Genomic DNA, 23,065 nt, shown 5'->3' with positions numbered 1-23,065 from the left:
CCCTGGGGAGCAGTACTTTAGTCCATCCTTTGTTGCAGGTTTTCCATTTTAGGGAGAATTGATAGTGAGACTAAGTATAAACACATCCTCTGCCAGTCAAATGCTGCGCCTAGGGTTTTTGAAAAGGATCTGGGAAGTCTGGTGGCCAGCAATAATATTTATATTGAAACTCACAGCTCTTGCTTCACAGGGTGAGGGCAATGATGGTCAAGAAAGGAATTCCCTTCCCCATATACGATGCTTCTCACATGACTCAAGAAAGCAAGGAAATATTACTTTGAGTTCAGAGTAAATCCTGTACTAGTTTCTCAGTTGCATAAGATTAAGAACCCAAGATAATGTGTTCATATTCAAATTTTTCCAAATACTATTTTCTACTTCTAAAGGAAAAAAAAAAAAGGTAGCTCAACTGGTATTTTGTCTTTCTCCCTTTCTTTTAACTCTCTCAAAGGCTTAGGGGCATTTTCATCCAGTTCCTGACTCTCTAACCCTATAAAAAAGTAGAACTTCCTATTGTACTGAAAAAAAAGAAAAAGCCTATAATGTCTCCTTTAGAAAGATATTTAACAACTTTATTTTACCAGTTAAATTTGACATGGTTCAATTATAATTCTCCATTCAATTACAAAAATCAGTGTTCCAACCCCATTGGCTTTCTTTCTGATTACAGTAAATAAAATCTAAAAATATTAAAGAAACAAGTAACTACCCCAGGGATGTGAGTGCTGTAAGTTTTTCACCCCTTCCTTAATGTTCTATAAACAAGAGTCAGCAGCATTAGAATACCACAACATGAGAGAACCATTTTTAGCCTAAAGCAGTAGGGAAAGTATTCCATGAGTTTATTCTTGTTTTTGTGTGCCTATCCTAATATACACACAACTATAGGAAAGATTTCCTACTTTTCAAAAGTTTCCAGTTCAAAATTGAGTCTTATTTCAGGACTATGTGGAAAATAATCTACAGGATGCAGGCAATATTGAGATCTGTTATTGAGGGTTTAAAATAACATGGAGTCCTAAGCAGAGAATTTTTAAACATTTGGCTATTATTTTGAAGGACAAAAAGAAATAGCTTGATGCAGATTGAAAGGAGGAAAAATTCAGTGTTTTATGAAATGCACCACTCCCAACACCCTTACATAGCCTTGATACTACCTGGGTAAGAAATAAGCATAAAGGAATATCTATTTGCAAAGACTTCTTGGGATACATGTTCTTCTTAGAAGAATCTGTGCATTTTAGAAGTCTATTTCCCTGAAGTTTCTTCCAGTGGCACTTAAGCCCTCTTATTTTATAATCTTATGTATAGAAACCTTTGCTTTGAGAATAAATTAATATTTTTACAAGCATGATGAGTAAAATTCAACCGCATACAAGATGTGTAATATAATCGTGTGTTTGTATGTGTATCTTGTTTTCAAAAAGAACATTATTCTAGGGTGTTTAAAAAAAAACAAAAAAACCTTTTAAAATACGAAGATCAGAGGTTTCTCCATTTTCCATAGGAGTGTCATGTTTCCATGGTGATGAAAACAGCTCCTGATACCGGATTAATCAAGGTGATCTGTGGGCTTCCTGCTTCCTACTTCCATATAACAGGGAGATGCACTGAAGAAAATGGGAAACCAGTGGCATGTGCGATAGGTGGGTAGAAAAATACCAGGAAGTTCAGGTTCAGGTCTTAAGATTTTGTTACATCAATGCCATTCGGAGAAATGACAGATCCTTTCCAAGGTTGTTTTTTTTGTTTGTTTGTTTTGTTTTCAAAAGTGACATTCTGTTTTTAACAATACCTTTAGAGTAACTCCACAAAATATGAAAGCTTTGATAAAAATTCAGAACCACCTCTTCATGCAGTTTCCACTGCCATCTAGATAAACCAAATGAGTGAAACCCCACATCACTTTTCTGGTTTTCACTCCTTGTGAATACCTACTCAAAATTCACGGGGTTCACTCCCGCCTTTGAGTTTCCCAGCTGTACTACCTATTCATCCTTCTAACTTACCAAAGCAGTTTCGGGAACCCATCCCAGCAAACCCTTTCTTAATCACTGTGGGAGTAATGAATGAGTCTCTCCATCACTGCCTATTGAGGAGGGCGGTGCTCCTTGTGCTCCACTCCAGCCCTTAACATGCACTTGATCAGGGTGCTGTAAGTTAACAGGGGTCCTCACACCTGGCTGTGCATCAGAATCATCCTAATCATCCTATGCAGAGTATTGGGCCTCATTCCAGAGCTATGGAATCAGAATCTCTGGGAGAAAGTCCGAGAATGTACAGTTTTAATCAACCTATGAGTGCTTCTGAGGCCCTGCCAGGTTTGGAAGTCAATGACATATGGTTTTAGTTTGTATCTATTCTGTTCCCTATGGGTATCTGTGTCTCTTTATGTGAATTGGATGTGTTTAAGAGGAATAATCAAATACTAGCAAGCACATTTTGTAGTGTTTAAATGCAGATTCCCAAGCACCAGGGAGTAAGGCTTACCAAATCTGACTCTGTGGGGATATGGCCTGGGAGTCTGCATTTTAACAAACCTCTCCATCCTCCCTTCCCGAAATGATTTCCTTGTATAGAGAAACACTACCGCTTTTGGAACCAAACTGGAACACCTACTGGGACCGGGCACACCACTTCAATGAATGAGGCAGCCTGGGTGGGGAGGGACCAAACGGAAGCTGATGCCCCATGGAAAGGGGGAGGCACTGCTCTGCCTCAGCAGTTCATTACTATTTTTCCAGAGTAGAAATAGAGCCAGTATTGTCTATGTTTCGAATTTTTCAGAAGCTACAAGTTCAGAGCAATTTAATTTCTTAACATTCAAAAAACAGCCAATAAACAAACAGCTGCCACCGACAACTTGTGCCCTCTGCCTTTGAGGGTTTTACCCATGTACCTTGAATCTCCGGTGATTTGCAATGCCTTGTGTCATCAGGAGCCTGGTCGAGTGACCTCTTAAAATGAATCATATAGTATGATAGAACTGCAGCGTCACAAGTTCCTACTGGGTCATCCAGGCCCCTCCCACCATTTAATGTTTAATCCCCCTACTTTGGCATTCCCCTCCAGTGCTGACACCCCAAACCATGTCTCTCATCTAGATCTATTGCCTGTGCTGCAATATCTGAATGTATTTTGGCTACTTCAACTCGGATATCATTTAAATACCTCAAATGCAACATGTCCCCATATAAAATTGTCATGTTCTAGTGCCATGACTCCAAGTGTTCTTCTCCTTGCATTGTCTCAATGAACACCAATACTGCCTCGCTAGCTGCTGAAGCCAGAAGCCTCGGTGGCATCCTTAATTCTTTGCCCTTTATCACAGCCCCATATCAGATCATCTACTATCTTTCATTCATTCTGCTGTTACCAGCATGAAACCTACAAGCTGTCACCTTTTCTAGGCAAGCTCTTTGCATCTTCTTCATTGTGAAAATAACACTGCAACTGTCTGTCTCATAACCAGCCAACTTGATTTTACAAGGAAAATCCTGCTCTTTTTCTACAAGGTGAAACCCAACTAACCTTTCTTCCTTGGCTAAGAGTTGAGCTCACTTGGAAGAGAATAATTTATTAAAAATGAAATTCTCGTATTAGAAATGAATTTGGACACTGGCATGAAGTCCAGGATCATGGGACCCAGCCTCGGAAAGCAGAGAGCTCTAACGATCGATCTGGTAGCCTCCTCTTTATGCTGAAAGGAAAAGGGGACTGAGAGAGCAGCAAGTAGAGAGATGGCTCTAGGGGTCACACTTTTTAGGTCCTCTGTTGAAGAATTCCCAGTCACAGGCTTCTCTCATAGCCCACATGGAGATATAAAGAAACCCTGGTGCAAAGCAAAAGTGCCAGCAACGATTAAGACCAGCTGGGAACACAGGCAGTAGTCCCAGCGTCCAAAATACCTCAACAGGTTCTCTTCTAATGTCAAAGCAATTATTTCTAAAGGAAAGAGAATGAAGAATCAAGCACCTGTTTTTAATAAGAAGAATAAAACCTTAGTTGGAAACTTCTTGTTCCTTTTTAAAGTATGTCAAACATCTACAGATTCCATCATTTTGGTAGCCTCAAAGAAAAGCTGTACGGTTTGACATGAGAATTAGGCTATGCCTACAGTAATTTTTAAGCTTCTCAAAACTCTAGGAAATTAAATTCCCTACATAGTACTACTGAAAGAGAGAACAGATATTTATTAAACAAAATAAAAATGGATTACAATGTTCAGGGTGAAAACTGAGTATTTTATTTAATAATAAAATTTACGTATAAGAACAATTCAGTGAAATATAAAACAAACCTTTTTTCCCCCTTAGTTTCAACTGTCCTTTCTAATACCCATAGGGAGGAAGAGATGAAAAACAAAAGACCTGCTAGTCTGTAACTAATGGTCCAGAAAGAAATATTTACCTATTAGCCATCGTTTCACTCAATGGATTGTGAAATGCAAAAGCACACATCAATTTATTCATTAGTAGTCAAGTAGGGAGGTAAACCCCTCTTTCAGCATCTTTCTGTGTATCTTAGTTTGGATGGTGAATGAAGAAGGAAACACTCTAAAATGTCAAATAAGGAAAAGACACCACCTAGAAATGAGTGACAGTAATTCACAGGGATACTAAAAATAAGAATCAAGTTGCAATATCTGTACTCAGTGACACGAGGTATCAACACACCTTCCTAATCTTATCATTTTATCGTGTCTACATGGATCTTCCTTATAGCATGCTTTTTTCATCAATTGTGGAATATTTTTTGAGAAGAAAGAGTGTAGGTCACCGAGGCCATTTGTTCTCGTAGCTCTCTGGCTGGCGGGGATCCAAGTGTGTATGAAGATGAGTGACAGTGTGCGGCCAGCTTTTTCGCTGCTGGTCTTTCTATCTGCAGAAGCTTTGAGTGCATTTATCAGAAGCCAAACCATGCCAACTCTTTTGATATTAGGTCTTTGGGTGGAGCTTTCAAAATCATTCTTTGTTCCACTTTTCCTAGATTGTCAAACTGCGCCCAGTAGGTGGTTGAGAGTGTGAATTTCAAACATGTGCTTTTAATATGCCCAAAATTGTTGCTGCAAAGAAGGGGGAAAAATCCACATTAATTGAATCCTCGCCCATTCTTACTCATAATGTCATGATTGTATTTTCTATATCATAAAACAATCTGAAATGATTTGCAAAACTATGTGAAATCCTCAGATGAATAAGCTTACAGGTTTTAAAATATGTATTCTTATTAAAAGGAATTATTTTCTCACAACAATCCAACAAAACCCACACAGAGTAAGTACAGGTCAACAATTAAAAACTAATAATATTGTAATCTTTTCTTTCATTTACCCTAGCCTTCCTATTGGAATACTAATGATCATTAGCAACATTATGATATCTGTAGACACTACATATTTTAACATTTCTTCGCAATTCTCTTTAGAATATTTTTCTTACAAATATCTTTTGGAAGGTCACTATTATTCCCATTTTATAGATGTCATATGGAGATTGTAACAGTATCTACCTTCAAAGGATCACTTCAGGGATTCTCAAAAGATCATGCACATTAAGTACATAGAGTATTTGGCACTATTATTGAGTGCTCAAAACATGTTGGCTACTGTTAATATGCAAAAGTATTAGCAACTATATTAAAGTTAACAGAAGTCCATTTTAAGTAGGCCAACCTAGTTTGAGTCTTCCTCTAGCACTAGACAGTTCTTCCAAACAATGCAGGTATGACTGTTTCATATGCTGGTCCATCTGCCAGGACTGCTCTTGTCTCCTCACTTCCGATTCCTCACCCCTCTACCTGGCTAATTCTTAGCAGCTAGAGATTGGCATAGATGGCATTTCTCCAGGGGCGAGCAGTCGCTAACCTCACCCACATCTAGCTGATATATACAGTGGGGCACTCCTCCTACCCGCTTCAACCATATTGTAATTTCTGCTTCTTTGTCTGCATCCCCTTAACACTAAAGCTGCATGAGGGCAGGGATCGTGTCTACCTTTGTATACTACATTCTTAGCACAATGACAAGCTCAGTGTCAGAATATAGTGGGTGCTCAGTAAATATCTGCTGTATGAAGACACCTGGTATCTGAAACCAGCCTGGCTGGCGACTGAAAGAAAGCTTTTTGATGAGTGTGAGTGATGCTGCCCACCTGAGAGATAAGCAGCAGTTAGTGATGGGACCAGCTGAGGATGAGGGTGGTAAGGTGGGATGTGCCACTGCGGAAGCTCTGAGTAGAAGCAGGGGGGCAGAGGGGAATCAGTGCTAGGGGAGATCAGATTCCACCTGTCACTGTCAAACTAGCACAGTCCCATCCAGCTTCAGTGGTTCTGGATATTAGACACCAGCCCTGCAGCATGGGGAGCGAGGGCACGGGTCGACTGCATCTCCTTTTCACCCAGCAGGTTAGAGAGACTCAGAATCAAGCCCTTAGGTCCCAGTCTTCCAACCAGAGTCGCAACAACAAAATGGGGGTCAGGGGTTTCTGCTGGCTGGAGTGAAAGGGTCCAATCTGACCCATGGACCCCTGAAAACTTACCAGACAGTTGGGATGTGTAGTGCACGCCTGACCCAACCCAGAAGTGCAGTGCTGAGGGAGAAGCTTTGAGACCGGGGACACGGCTGAAGGTAAATGAATTGAAATGTTCTGATTTGTTACGGCAGTTGCATCGTAGGAAGGGGTGACTTTAGAATAATATCTGACAGTATGCAAGGAATTCAGAGAGAGCGCTGCACTGGGAATGTGAGTTTTATATGGATCACCAATAGCATTCTCTGAGGTGGAGCTTGACGGAACTTTAATGAGAAAGAAAACAAATATGGGTCAGTATCCACAATTCTGTAATTCGGAACGACTGTTATTTGACATAAACTGCCCGCTGTTTCATTTCCTCGCATTACAAATCTGTGCTACCGCTACACCCGAACGCTGATGGAAAAACAAAGTGAACTTTCTAATTGTGACATTTAGAGCGATACACACACTATAAATTAGTGTTCATGTGTCATTAAAAGACAGATGTTAGAGAAGCGGAAGATCCCTGTGCCTTTTGATGTATGTGAATGTGCATGTCAATCAAAATGGAATCTCTCTGAAGCAAGGAAGAAGGCTGGAAAGAACAACTCCATTCAGCAGAATGGTTAATATCATTATACAGCTATATTCTACATGGTAACTAGAAGAAAAAATTCAATATATAATATTAACAATGTAACCTCAAATAATACCATGAATGTTTATTTTCTACTGGACATCAATAACATTGAAAGTAAAGTAATATAATGGTACGTCTACTTTCAATACAAATGTATCTGAAATGTTTGTGAAAAAATAATTTAAGCAAATATATACAGAGATTTATGAAAAAGAACAGAAAAAGGCAAGCTGATAAGGTTAAAACATGTATGTATTACAGATCGGGCTCAGCACAGAAACCTTGAGACTTCGGGTGGTCATTTAACTTCTCTAGCCTTCAATTTCCTGATGCGGGTGGTGAAAGTGAAATTTGGAAGACTTAACTGATTGAACTTCTCCGATCCTCTTTCCAAAACAACTTGGCAACATGCATTAAGAGCTATACATACATTCACGTTCTCTGTTCTCTAACTCACCCATTACACTCTTCCAGGAACCCATTATACTCTTCTAGGAATCCAGTCCAAGGAAAAGTCCAAAATACAGAAACCCTCATATATGGGGAAATATTTCCTATCACATGACATAAAAAAACACTCTCCCCTCAAACTGCAAATGCTAAATGTAGCGATTGGAAAATGGCTAAGAAAATTACTCTATAAATCACTTGATAAATAATTAAAACCATTAAAATGGTGATGAGTGATGCATAACAACAAATATACGTATGTATGACACAAAGTTAAGTAAAAAAATTCAGGAAACCAAATGGATGTTCAATGATTACTACCATAGAAAAATATACCTGGAAGAAGACTTGAAGGAAATACGTCAGAAAATGAACACAGTGATTATCTTAGCCAGGTTAGTAAAGGATCGGCACTGGTTTTCAAACGCAAAAATGTATTTACACCAAATAAAAATGGGAGTTTTGACTCCTTAACCTTCAAGGCCTCCTAGGGTTTGAACATGCCACAGATCTATGGTCCTAGCGCATCTCTGGCTTCCCAAGATCAGTCTCCTTAGGGGAGGTAGTGCCTCGAAATGCTGGGGCACAGAAAGGCCTGAACTCGCTGCCACAAAATGTTTCAGAGTGTCTGCAGGACATAAATAGTATTGTATGTACAAAAAAATAACATTGACAGGCATATGCCTGTGGCCTGACCTCTATCTGATTTAATCTAGGCTGATTTAATCATTCCATATCACATTCAGCCACCGCTACTTTAAGTAGATTAACCGTGGCTTACGGCAACTTTTTTTTTTTTTCCTCTTATCCTCTCTTCTCTTCTCTAAGTCAGGAGAAAAGTCTAAATTGACTAAAATAACACCCTGAAGCTTCTTTGGTGATATGAAGAATCAGGGCTAGGTTCTATCTGGGGGCCCCTTCTCTTTTGACTTTAGACACCATCTTGAGTACCCTTCATTTGTTCCCATGGCTTCCGCCACATCCCCGTCCACATCCCCATCTACGCACGGTGCCTCTACTACAGCACTTACAAGACTGTCTGGGCCATATTTTCTTTTGTGACCCTTTCCACCACTAAGTTGTGAGCTTCATAAGAACAAGAACTGCCTTTCATTCATCTCTGTGTCCCCATCTTTGAGGCAGGGACATTTAAGCTGAGAACTAGGGATGGACTTGGTGCTGCCCAGGGCAGGTGAGGGAGGAAGGACATTTCTGGTACATTGGTGAGAGCAGAGCCTGTTGGAGGAAGTCAGAAGTGTCGTCTAGGACTGAGAGGCTGAGGAGACAGGCAGTCCTGTCATCTAGCATCTAACATTTAGGTCAAGAGGTCCATACCTTCCTGGTTTCTAGATGGAGAGTAACTTCACCTTCAGGAATACTGAAAGTCACAAACTGCTAGCTGTGTTCTTTTCCTCTATCTTTTTCCACCTTGTTATTTCAAGTACACGGGCATGTCTAGGCTTATATAGCACATATAACAAAAATGACTCCTAGTGGGAAAGCATTTGTTCCACAATGAATATTCATATAAGGAGATTTCTTGAGCCCCTCCTGTGTGTTGGTCATCGTTCTAGGTACTAGAAATACAGTAATGTATCAAACCGGCCAGAAAATTCCCTGCCTTCATGGAGGTGACATTCTAATGGAAGAAGATAGGCAACAAACAAAACACAGGAGTGAAGAACAGCAGGAGGCAGTGAGTGCTATCAAGACAAATACAGCAGAGAAAGTGGATGAGGAGTGCCTTGCGTCATGTTTATGGTAGGGAGGAATGTGCAGTTTTATCCGGGTGGCTGAGAAGATCTCTTTGAGAGGTGACATGCAAGCAAAGGCATGAAGGAAGCAAATAAATATGTTAAATGCTCAGGACACAGTCCGTCCTGAAATAATATGAACACTTCACCTCCCCCGAGATTCTATTTCTATTATAAACAAAGTCACCAGTGTGCTTATCATCTATCAACAAAATGAGCTTTCTGGTAATTACGGTCAATTTTGAGCCCAGTTTCTGACATAACACTGTTTAAATACCCGTAGCCACCTTGTGTACCTGAGGCTGACAACACCAGAAGGCCTCGTCAGCTCTCCTGGATCCCCTGGTTATGGTGGTGAATGCACAGGAGCCTGGGGGTTTGCAGGGCAGTGCAGGTCCCCCTGTAAGTGGCACAGATGTTAGGTGAAGCTCACCTCTCACGGCTTCATCCAAGGAGCCTTCTGCGTCAGGAGCGGAGCACCCATTCCAGCACGTGTTAGTCAGGAATTGGAGCCCTCTCTCAGGGGAGTAAGTGCTCGTCACACTATCTTCCCTTGAAAGGACAGAAAAAATTCTTTGCATATTTTTCAAGGAAAACAATGTGAACATTGCTGAGTTCAACTGGCCTTTTATCATTCAAGTTCTAAAAACACTGATAAACCTCCACTGTGGATTCTTTACATATGAACACAGACACAAGACCCACGATGATTTCTGAGGATGTGCAGGAATGATGTGTTTTTCTCCACACTTTCTCTGTTTACATATTCTCATCAACCTACGGAAGGAACTAATCATTTGGGAAGTCACATTTGGCACTAGTGACCTGCTTTAAGCACCACTAGTTGAACCAGGGCTGGACAGCTCCAGGGCCCGAGACCTCTCCGGGATGGAGGAACACCAGAAGCCATCGCGTCCCTGCTGGACCGCCACCATCCCTACACTCACAAGGGAGAAAGCCCCAATTTTAAGAATCTCAGAAATAACAAAAGGAGAAGCAAGGGTGAGTCACATGATGAAAAAACCATGGACCTGAGAATATTACCTGTGTTTATCACTGCAATGAAATGATACACATTGGCAATTAGAGAAGTTCACTGACCCTTAATATGCCCCTGCGCTTTCACTGTGGATGGGATCAGTTTTTGTCTACGTGTTAGCATCGACATGGGAGGAAAATAGCTAGCAGACTTCAGATTCGCAAGAGCCCTTATCATACCGCTGTGCCATGACAGTGCCTGGGACAGAGAGCTGGATGGGTGTTTGTTGTTTCTTACAAAACCTCCTGTTGCTCTGAAGTGCTTCTGTAATCTAAAAAATACAGAAATATATTTAGGTAGATACTGACATTTCTACATACAAACAAAGACACATACTTTCCAATGATAAAAAATTCAAAGAAGTAAAATTGTAGTATTAAAGCGTTGTCTATAAGGATAAAATTCAAAGCTCTGGGAGTCAAATACCTGGGCCATAATGGCTGGAGAGATTTTCTCCCGGATATATTTCACATAATCAACTGTTGCCTCAAGAACTGAAGCCGCGTCATTCTTTCTCCCCTTTACATACGGCAAGAGAGTACGCAGCTGCTCGCAGCAGTATTTGATTCTTTCTCTGGACACAGAATTGCAATACATAAAGAATAATTAGTCTCATTTTCTTCCTTGTACCCAAAGACAAACCACCCTTCCTCCTGGGTATGTTTGTAAAAGAACCACCCCTCCCTACGCAGTCTCCATTTCAGAGAAAGGCGGTGTCCCTACAAGCCAGCAGCCCTCACAGCCCCTGAAATCCCAGCTTCCTGGGGTACCCACACATACCACTGCACAAAGAACCACTGCCCAAGTGCACTGTGTGTGCTGACGGCAGCCCCAGCTCTCTCACCTCAGGCCTGCCGCAGAGCGCTGGATGCCCAGTCACTGAGGAGGGCACCCTTCCCACCCCCTGCTGCCTACGGAAACGTGCGGACCACTCTGCCCTCCCAGCAGAGAACTGTACGCGATACAAAAATCCTTTTGCAATTCACACTAGAAGCCTAGAAGGCAAAGAGCAGTAAGGACCTTCATGTCACTGGGACCTAGACCACGTTTCCAACAGCAGATCAGCTAGCATCTTGTATCACATGACTTCGTGGCCTGAGCAATAAGAAAATCAGAAGGCTGCTTCCTTTACATGAGGTAGGTATAGACAGAATGAGTAGACCAAGATGCAGGTATCAGAAAGAAACTAACCTGTCTTTCGCAGCTCTGAAGGGGGATGGGAAATGTAGATCTAACTGACTTAAGCCCTTGGTGGTTTCATTTATCCATGTGTTCATTTAATAAACATTTTTAAGCCCCTGTTTTGTGCTGAATACTACCTTGACATCTACAGGGTTGAATGGTGGTTCTGCTATTACTAACTGGAACCTTAGACAAGTTACTAAACCTCTGTAAACACCAGAATGGCAGAGAAATTAAATTTAAAAACCTAGTTTGACATATGGCCAATGAGTAACTCAAATGGCGTTCTCACTGAGCTCTGAGGAACTCTGGGGTGTCTGCGCAGGCGTCTTAGGGACTATTCTGGGAAGGGGAGGCTAGAAGAGTCAACAATTTGACAATGTGTCTGAAGGGCTTTGAAACTTCTCACACCCTTTGACATGATACTTCCACTTACAAGGATCCATCCTAAGGAGTGAATCTAAAACACAGAGCACAGTGTGTATACACAGAAACCCATCAGAGCAATATATTAGAAAAATATGGAAAACAATACTTAATATAGGAGGATGCCTTAAGTAAGCTACAGTACATTAGTTCAGTAGAATGTCACCTGGCAGTGGAAGTGATATGTTATAAAGCTTATTGGGGAAAAGTAGGACACAAAACAGCATATAAAATATAATCCTAGCCACTAAACAAAGTAAAAATGAAGCCTAGGAAAAAAGACTGAAGGCAAAAACATCCAGTACAGTTATTTCTGGATGGCTGGACGACGGATCCTTTTTATTCCCTTTATTTTCTATATCTTCCAAATATTTTTGCCAGGCATATGTCACATTCATAATTGAAACTATTAAAATGCTATTAAAATTTTTCCAACATTAGAAAAATGTTCAAACATACAGAAAATTTGAAAGAATTATACAGTGAACACCTATACACTCACCACTTAAGAGTCTACAGTTAACATTTACTGTACAGGTTGAGTATCCCTCCACATAATGCCTGGGGTAGTGTTTAAGATTTCAGACTTTTTTTGGATTTTGGAATATTTGCATATATATAATAAGATAGCTTGCGGATGGGACCCAAGGTTTAAGACAAAACTGATTTATGTTTTATAATATATACATAGCCTGAAGTATATCTAAGTTGTTGAATTTACTGGCCTAAAATTGTTCAAAGTATACTCTTTTGTATTTAAATATTTAGAGTAGTTATCATGATCATCCCTCTTTCATTCATGATTGTGATATATTATGTCTGTCTCTCTCCCAGCCTCCTCCCCCTTCACCGCCCCGCTTATTTGGGTTTACTTTGTTTTACTTTGGCTTGCTTCCTAAGATGGAACCTTATATTACTGATTTTTAGGCCTTTTGCCTTATCTAATATAAGCATTTAAAGTCACAGTGTTTTCCCTAAACTTTGTTGTAGTTTATTTAAAAACTTTGATATATTGCATTCTCTTTTTTTAAACTGGAAGTTCCATGATACATATGCAGTACATGCAGGTTTGTTACATGGCTAAAAGTGTGCCATGGTGGTTTGCTGATGTATTCTGTTCTCAATAGATTCACTTTGAAATATTTTCTAATTTTTCTTGTGATTTTTTTTTTGTTTTACCCATGGATTACTTAGAAGTTTTTTTTTTTTTTTTTTAATTTCCATTCAAGATTCCCCTTTAAATCTTATTCTTACCGATTTCTAATTTAATTTCCTTGTGGTCAGGGAACACATCTTTTTAATTCAACTCTTTTGAATGTATTGAGGCTTCTTACATTACACCCGGTATACAGTCGTCTAAGTGACTGTACCATGTGCCACTGAGGAGGAGTCTTCTGCTGCGGCTGTTGGGAGTGTTGCTCTATAAATATTCATGAGATCGAGGTGGTGAGCAGTGTTCACATCTTCTAGAGCTTACTGATTTTTTGGTGTCTAGTTGCATAAATTGCTGAGAGAGGAGTGTTAAATCTTCAGCAATCATTTTTAAATTATCTATTTGCCCATTTAATTCTGTAAATTTCTGATCCAAGTATTTTGAAGTTCTTATCACATGCTATTTGTGATTTTAATATCATTCTGAGAAGTTGACACTTCTATCATTATAAATTGCCCCTCTTTACCTCAGGTAATACTGTTTGTCTTCAAGTCTACTTTATTTAGTATTAAAACAGCCTATTTGATTTTCTTATACTTCCTGTTTCCACAATGGATATATTTCTATTAATTTATTTTTTTATATTTAAAGCTTCTCTGTTACAGACAGTGGATAGCTAGGTATTGGGTTTTGTTTGTTGTTATCTATTCTGAAAACTTCTGCCTATAAGTTGGATATAGCTGGATAAAGGTCTACCATACCTTTTGTCCCCCTGTAGTCTCTCTTGCTTTTTTATTCTTCTGTTCCTCCTTTCCTTCCTTCTTTTTAAAATATTTTTAAAATTCCAATTTTAATTTACCTTTTGGCTTCACAGCAATGCATTTTGCCTATCTCTTTAGGGTTGCTCTAGGGATTACAATATATATCTGAAGTTTTCATAGTCTAGAATTAATACTTTATGACATCACATAAAATGTATAACTGCAGAAGTTATGCAAGTGCATTTATCCCACTCATTCTTCATGTAATAGTCAAATGTACTATAGCTACATATGTTATAAACCCCATAATACATTGCTATAATTTTTGCTTATAACAGTTTTAAGTATTCTAAATAGTTTAAAATGAAAAATGTTTGTTTTTGCTTAGACATTTATCATTTCTGGTGCTATGTAGTCCTTCCAGTGATTCTAGTTTCCATTTGGTATTATTTCCCTTCAGCCTGAAGAATTTCCCTCAGCTTTCTTACCCTGCAGGTCCACTGGTATCAAAATATATAAGTTGTCTTTTATCTGAAAATGTCTTTATCTTACATGAAGATAAAGGGAAATAATATCTGATGGAAATACGATTTGCACAAACAAGTGAAGAGTCTAAGACATGATAAATATGGTAGCATACATTAAAGGGTAGTTTTCTAACTTATTAATGTTTTAAAAACCAATAGTATATTTATTTGACAGGCCCAGAGCAGCTGTATACTGCTAAGATTTCTGCTACAGAGGCAAGAAAAAAGTGTCCTTGTACTTTATGTCCCTTTGATGGTGGCAGCCAAGATTGAGTGCAGAAATGCAGGAGCAAAAGATGGTAATACAGGGAAATTCATGGGGAGAGAATTTTGGCAACTCAGACAAAACCTTGTATACAGTGAAGAGCCTGTTCTACTGCAAACAAGAATCTGATATTTGGGTTAAAAAGTTAAGAGTTAAGATTAAAGTCACTGAAAATTACTTATTTCTCCAACGAAGAGTCAGGGTCCATTTCCTCTCCTCTTGAATCTTCACTGGCCTGTGCCTACTTTAACCAAAAGATATCTGGAGAGTGACTCTATGAGAGCTCTGGGACCAGTATTTCAGAAGATGTAGCTTTCATACTGGTCTCATGGAATCCTAAGCCTTCATGTAAGAGGTCCTTCTAGCTTGCTGGAGATACCATGCGGAGAAGTGATGAGACCACAGGGAAGAACAGCCCATTTGAGCACAACCTGCAGCCACACCCACCAGAAGACCATATGTGTGGATGACGCTGTGCTGGAATCTCCAGACAGGCCAATTGCTGGCTGAACACATGGAGTGCCATGGTTAACACCACACAGAGAAGAATAACAGAGCCAAGCTCTGCCCAAACTGGTGGTGACTCACAAAATCATGAGATATGATACACAGTTTGTTGATTTCCACTGCCAAGTTTTAGAGTACTTTGTTGTACAGTATTAGATAACTGGACAACAGCTTACCGTTTAGGCAAAACTAATCACAATGCCGGGTTGATAACTGATATGGCTTGGATGTTTTGTCCCCTCCAAATCTTATGAAATGTGATGCCCAGTGTTGGAGGTGGAACCTGGTGGGAGGTGTTAAATCATGGGGGCGCTCTAGGGTTTAGCTTAGTGCCATCCCCTTGGTGATGAGTTCTCACTCAGTTCATGCAAGATCTGGTGGTTTAAAAGAGTCTGGGGCCTCTCCTTTCTCTCTCTCTTGCTCCTCCCCTTGCTATGTGACACACTGGCTCCACTTTGCCTCCTGTCGTGATTGTAAACTTCCTGAGGCCTCACCAGAAACAGAAGCTGCTATGCTTCCTGTACATCCTACAGAATCATGAGCCAATTAAACCTCTTTTCTTTATAAATTACTCAGTCTCTGGTATTTCTTTATAGCAACACAAGAATGGACTAACACAATAACATATGTAAAAGTAAAATGTATGACAACAATAACAAAAAATGAAAGAAGGTAACTAGAAATATGCTGTTGTATTTTAAGGGCATAATATCAATTCAAGGTAGATTATCATAAGTTAAAGACGCATGTCATAATCCCTAGATCAATCAACAAAAAATAGTTTTAGCTAAAAAGTCAATAAAAGAGATAAAAAGAAATGCTAAAGTATACTTGATAAATCCAAAGGAAGGCAGGTAAAGAGAAAAAAAGGAAAAATAAAATACATTAGACTAATGAACACAAATAGAAAAATTGTGGACCTAAAACCGCACTTAACAGTAAGTATATGAAAACAAATAACAGAGATTGTCAGAATGAGTAAAAAATAACAACAAAATTCAACTACACGCTATTTATAAGGGAAACTCTTTAAATATAAAGACATATACAGGTTAAAAAAAAACCATGCAAATACTAATCATAAGAAAGCTATATTAATATCAAAGCAGATTTTTTAAGACAGGGAGTACTAGCATAGAAAAATCAGCATTATCATTTCCTCAGGATAAGTGGGTCAATTCAGCAAGAAGACAGGCATCAAACAACAGAATCTCAAACTACATGAAGCAAACTCTCAAAAAGAAAGGGAAAAAGAGTTGTCACTGAAAAATTTAACCCTCAAAACACTATTGACTAATTCTACCTCATTAATATTTATAGAATACTACACCTCCAAACAGAAGAATACAGTGTTTTCAAATGCATATGGAACATTCATCAAGGGAGAACACACTTTGGGCCATAAAACAAGTTTCAGAAAATATCAAAGGACAGAAACCTTACAAAGTATGTTTTCAGATGACAACATAATTAAATTATAAATCAATACCTAGAAAGTCTCCAAACATTCAAGTTAAGTTATACACTTCTAAACAGTGAAAAGACTTACTAGTGAAAAGAAAAAAATCACAAGGGATGTGAGAAAATATTTTGAACTGAATGATAGTGGAAATATATCAAAGTTGATGAGATGCAGCTGAAGCAATGCTTAGAGAAAAACTTTCATAAAGGAAGTTTTAGTTTTAAGTGCTTATATTAGAAAAGAAGAAAAGGTTAAAATCAGTGATAGAAGTTTCTACCTACAAATACTTTTTTTTTTTTTTTTTTTTTTTTTTGAGACGGAGTCTCACTCTCGCCCAGACTGGAGTGCAGTGGCGCTATCTCGGCTCACTGCAAGCTCCACCTCCCCGGTTCACGCCATTCTCCTGCCTCAGCCTCCCAAGTAGCTAGGACTACAGGCGTCCACCACCACGCCCGGTTAATTTTTTGTATTTTAGTAGAGACAGAGTTTTACCGTATTAGCCAGGATGGTCTCGATCTCCTGACCTCATGATCTGCCTGCCTCGGCTTCTCAAAGTGTTGGGATTACAGGTGTGAGCCACTGCGCCTGGCCTACTTTTTTTTTAAAAATACTTTAAGTTCTGGGATACATGTGCAGAACCTGCAGGTTTGTTACATATGTATACATGTGCCATGGTGGTTTGCTGTATCCATCAACCCGTTGTCTAGGCTTTAAGCCCCGCATGCATCAGGTATTTGTCCTAATGCTCTCCCCTCCCCTTTCCCCTCACCCCCTCGCCAGGCCCTGGTGTGTGATGTTCCCCTCCCTGTGTCCATTTGTTCTCATTGTTCAACTCCCACTTATGAGTGAGACCACGCGGTATTTGGTTTTCTGTTCCTGTGTTAGTTTGCTGAGAATGCTGGTTTCCAGTTTCATCTATGTCCCTGCAAAGGACATGAACTCATTCTTTGTTATGGCTACATAGTATTGCATGGTGTATATGTGCCACATTTTCAAAGACTTTTTTTGTTTTTAAAAGCAAAGTACAGAGGCCGGGAACAATGGCTCACGCCTGCAATCCCAGCACTTTGGGAGGCCGAGGTGGGCAGATCAAGAGGTCAGGAGTTTGAGACCAGCCTGGCCAACATGGTGAAACCCCATCTCTTCTAAAAATACAAAAATTAGCCAGGTGCGGTGGTGGACGCCTGTAATTCCAGCTACTCGGGAGGCTGAGGCAGGAGAATTGCTTGAGCCCAGGAGGCAGAAGTTGCAGCGAGTCAAGATTATACCACTCTGCTCCAGCCTGGGTGACAGAGCAAGACTCTGTCTCAAAAAAACAAAACAAAACAAAAAAAGGTATAGAAAGACAAAGAGCAGAAATCAATGAAATAAAAAAATGAGCTAATACAGAAAATCAATGAATCAAAATCTGCTTCACTGAAAAAAAAAATCAATAAAACTGATAAAACGGACAAACCTTTTTTTGCTAGACTGATCAAGAAACAAGACAGAAAACACAATTTATCAATACCGGCAATGAAAACAGCCATCATCACAGACCTGTAGATGTTAAAATGATAATCAGATCATGTTGTTAAATGAATGTGACACTTAAGATTAAATGGACAAATTTCTTGAAAGATATAAATTAACCCAACTGACACAGAAAAAAACAACCAAAAGGAAAAAATAGGGAATTTAGTCCTATAATAATTACAGAAATCGAATATGTAATTAAAACTTTTCCATGAAGAAAATTCCAAGCCTAGTGACTTCGCTGTCGAATCCTATCAAACATACCATTTCTACACAAATTCTTTCAGAAAACAGAAGACTTTCCATTTCATAAGACCAGTCTGAGAAAAAGACATTGTAAGAAAACTTCAAACCAATATTCTTCATAAACACAGATGCAAAAATTGTTAACAAAATATTAGCAAATCTAATCCAGCAATAAATAAAAATTATCTATACCTTAAGACAAAGTGAAGTTTGCATTTAAAAAAATTGGTCATAATCACCACATTAACAAACAAGAGGAGAAATAATCACCTTACTAGATAGAGAAGAAAAGACCGACATTTTACACCCAGTCATGATAAAATCCTAAACTAGGACTAGAAGGGAACTTTTTTTAGGCTGATAAAAAAGCATGCACAAAAGCCTACAGCTTACATTACATGTGACGGTAAAAGACAACATTTTCCGTCTAAGATTGGAAACAAGGCACGGATATCTACTTGGGGCTCTCCTCTGCACAAATGTATCTCAAGCAAACGAGGAGTCACAGGGAAAGATATCTGGGCCAGATACAACTTGAAACCCTCCAAGAACTGCCTTTCTTGAATTTTTAAGACTTGTCTAGTCCTGGAAAAGTCTTCATTTGTGGGACACTATGGCAAAGCTCAATGTTTCCCTTCTTTTCAAGTGAATGAACACCCCCAAAATTATTAAACCATCATCACGTCAGACTCATGGGTACACAAAAATGTGATGACATCATTTGGAGAATACATACTTTACAAGAAAAAAACATGTTTATGTATTTATAAATATATAATGAATGGGATTTCACTAAGAATGTAACAATTTGCTAATTTTGATTAATATGTTCTACTAAGAAGAATGCAAGTGTCAGAGAAAAAAACTTGCCAAGTGCAAAAATATTGGCCAGAACCGTCATTTCCTTAACATTAGTAAACATCATGTTGCCCTACTGCTTAAAAACAAACAAAAACCCAAAACCATATGTAAAACAGGTGAGGGGAAGAGGAGGAGGAACAAAGGAAACAGACTAGAAGCAACCATTTCAGATTCACAGACATAGTCAGAAAGGTTAAGAGGGAAAGGCAAAAACTAATCAGGGATGATGTTTACCTCATGGTAGCTCCCAGACAAATCTCTAAAGAGAAAGGGGGAGGTCCTTGTCACAGCTCTTCTTGAGAAACAAAGATTTCTAGTCCTTCAAATAATGCCACAGATGTGAACAACCCCAAAGCATCATTTCAGTCTACTAGATGAGTAGTTTTAGATTTTAATTTTCATCAACCATTAAAATTTTTAAAAGAAAACTATGACATAACTTTGGGGGACCAATAAAGGATTCCCAACATTAGATCTGGACATGAAAAATAATGAAAAAACAAGGAATAAATGTTTCCTCATATCATTTCATTATAATCATTTGCTAATATCAACATTATTTTAACACCTAATAAAGTAAGGAGAATACAATCTTAGGATATCAATTGTATAATATGTAGCTTTAAATATACCCAGTGCACTGTATTTTTCTCATTTTGCTTCAGATGAGTGAGATCTATGGGACAGCACTGGCCAGCGGGCCCTAAGTCTTGACCTGGCCAAGGCAGCAGTCATGGGAATGAAGCCCTTTAGAGCCAGAGTAGCCTATCCACCATCCCATCCCATCAAGCCCAAACCCCATCATCTTCCCACTAATCTTCAGCAGATGGAGGGGGACCATTCAGCAAAGAACTTGCTCAACTTCCTCCCCGATCTGGCCCCATCGAAAAACTCACGTGAATTCACATTGAGCCTAAACTCCTCCTCTCCATTTTCCATGGAAGATATTCTTCCACCTGGTTCTGGATTCCCTTGCCTTCTGCCTCCTCAGGGATGCTCACTTCATCACCAACACCCCCTCACCAGCTGCGGGGGATTAAAATTATATGACATTCCTCCCGCTGACAGGTGAGGTCTAGGTTCCTCCCCTTGGATCTGGGAGGACCCTGTGATGATTCTGACCACTAGCATATGGTAGAAGTGGCACTGGGCCTATTCCTGGACACAAGCCTGAAGAGACTGGCAGAGCCCCCTTCCTGTCTCTTGAAACACTCTCTCCAGGAGCCCTGAGCCACCATGAAAGAAGTCCAATGACCCTAAAAGTACTCAACGGGGGAGGCTTCAGTTGACAGCCCCCACTGAGCTCAGCCTTCCAACCATGCCGGTAAAAGGTCCAGATATGCAAAGTCTTGGACCCTCCTGACTACATCCACCAGCTGAACACTATGAGTACCTCAGTTAATGTCATGTAGGCAGAAGAATTGCTTGGCTGAGCCCTGCTGGAACTGTTAACCCATAAAAACGCAGTTACAATAAAATGGTGGTTGTTTCAAGCCAATAAATCTTGTTTTAATTTTTATGCAACCACAGATAACTAGAACATGAGAATCTTCAAGACTTCTTTCTCTCTCTCAGTTGTTTCTTCTGTAACATAAGCATATTAAAGTCTGGTCTCTTATCAAAATCCCGTACTTTACCCTCAGTCCCTTTGCAAATACTTCACACCTTAATTTCATCTGTGTTCCCGTCTTTCTTTCTGCAATGGTGCTTCTTCTGTAACCATACGAATGAAATGATTTTTGCCAAGATCAATGACATCTAGGTCTGGCTCAATACAAATAGTCAATTACCAGCTCTTAACCTTACTTGATCTCTCTGCATCACATGATACTCCTGAGCACCTGTTCCTTTAGGAAATTCCTCTCCCTTGGTCTGCTTAATACCACTCCCTCTTGGTATTCTTCTTATCTCCTTAGTAACTCTTTGTGTTCCCCATGGATTCCTTCTCTGCTGCCTGTACCTTAATTACTGAGAATCTTTTTAAGGTTCTTTTCTCCACTAGTCCCTTCCCTACGTGCTTCCCACAATCATCCTATATCCATTCCTATGTCCACTGCTTCAAAGAAATGCCGTGTCCTCATTCCTCTGAGCCTAGACCTTTCTCTAGAATCAAAGGGCCAACTCTGCACTCCATTTAAACCTACAGGTATTCAAGCTCAACAAGATTAAAAATAAAAATACATTTACCTCACACTGCCATTCTATTGTCTTTCTTCGTCTGCGGATGGTGTCACCATCCACTTGGGAGTTACACCTCACTTATCCTTAGCCATGCTCATGCTGATTCTTCCTAGTTAATACATCTAGAATTGGCTTATTCCTCTCTATCTCTCATTGCTAACACCATAGCTCAGGAAATCATCATTTCTTATTACAGACTCCTTCTGGCCTCCAGATGTAATTCACTGTGTGACATCTATTACAGTGTTCATTCTAAGGTGTAAATTTCATATCACTCCTTCACTAAAATCCTTTCACAACTGCCCAACAGACCAGGTTACAATTTGAATTTCATAGCATGAAATACCCAGCCCCTACCTACTACCTCTCATCTTTTGCCTCCTCCCCCTTGTGACCTGATGGCCAACCATACGGACATACATGCAGTTCCATAAATTCACTGTACTCTCTAAGGCTGCCAACCTCTGTACCTATTATTCTCTCCATGTAAAATACCCTTCCCTGACTTCCAAACCAAATTAATTGCTACGTGTCAAAAGCTCAATTTAGCTATTGCCATCTCAAGAAAAATTTTGCTGTCCCCTTATTCTGTCTTAGAAAACTTTCCACGTGTCTTTACTTTGTGTTCTCATCATGACATGTATTAAAAAGCATCATTTTCTAGTTAATAGCCTATTTAAAAGTCTGTCTGAGCACTAGACTCAGAACACCTTTGAAGGCAGGGACTTATTTTTTATCTCAGTTCTCCAATGCTTCTTTGGCATGCACTGCAGACTCAAAACTGTTTATTGAATGACTACAAGGCTGAATGAGTGAATGGCATCCATTTGTTTGCTAAATTTACTAGTTTCACTTATACTTTTAACAATATTACAAAAAAATTATAAAATTCATTAATTTCTCCCTACAAAAGAATAATGCTTAAAAAGTGCTATATTAAAATTCACCTTCTTAGTTTTTCCTTGCTTGAATGAAGAAGAGAAATCTTTTTGTTTTTCTCGAACTCTGACAACGAAGCATTTAATTCAAGCCCATTGCCATTCCTTAAAGATTCAGGGCTAGAAACAAGAGAAAATCATACCATACATTAAAGGGGAAAATAGTCGGGCAAAATTAAACAATATGTACCAATATACTAAACAAAGGATGCTTCTCTACATCTCTTGCTTCATACAAAGGGGAAATAAGTGTCAAAACGCCTTATCTTAGACACTTGGTGCAGAATGTTTATTCCAAAATTTCAAAAGAATATATGATCAAAATCATCCTAAAATCAATGATTGATCAAAATTCTAAAATAAATTGGTAACAATAGATACAAGTAGGATTAAAACATTCTGACCTCATCAATTATGACTACACCATATTATATGACTTTATCCACCCTTTAGAAGGAAAGGTACATTACACGAAAAAAGCATAAAGGATTAGAACGACAAGATACACCCTAGTCCAAGCCGACCAGCAAAGCGCAGGTTCCCTCCATTTTAAAATTTGTCATTTAATGAACATTTTCTGGCTCTACTATTTTTGCAGAACTTCTTCAGGCATTCTGATTGATTTAAAAATATATTAATCTAA

General features: G+C 39.2%; 1 protein-coding gene across 1 annotated transcript in view; it reads right to left on the bottom strand.

The window, feature by feature from the left end:
- Positions 1-4,223: 4,223 nt before the first annotated feature.
- LOC105486027 (spermatogenesis and oogenesis specific basic helix-loop-helix 2) overlaps positions 4,224-23,065 on the bottom strand; it is a 43,067-nt gene continuing 24,225 nt past the window's right edge. The window contains exons 6-11 of the mRNA XM_011748670.2: positions 22,432-22,542; positions 10,825-10,972; positions 10,578-10,669; positions 9,793-9,911; positions 6,540-6,796; positions 4,224-5,065 (exon numbers count right to left, since the gene is read on the bottom strand). Of these exons, the coding sequence (XP_011746972.2) occupies positions 5,045-5,065; positions 6,540-6,796; positions 9,793-9,911; positions 10,578-10,669; positions 10,825-10,972; positions 22,432-22,542 (748 nt within the window). The 3' untranslated portion in view covers positions 4,224-5,044. The remainder of the gene's footprint in view (positions 5,066-6,539; positions 6,797-9,792; positions 9,912-10,577; positions 10,670-10,824; positions 10,973-22,431; positions 22,543-23,065) is intronic.

The sequence above is a fragment of the Macaca nemestrina genome, chromosome 16, assembly GCF_043159975.1.
Source record: "Macaca nemestrina isolate mMacNem1 chromosome 16, mMacNem.hap1, whole genome shotgun sequence".
Classification (NCBI taxonomy): domain Eukaryota; kingdom Metazoa; phylum Chordata; class Mammalia; order Primates; family Cercopithecidae; genus Macaca; species Macaca nemestrina.
This window is presented reverse-complemented; position numbering and strand designations above follow the sequence as displayed.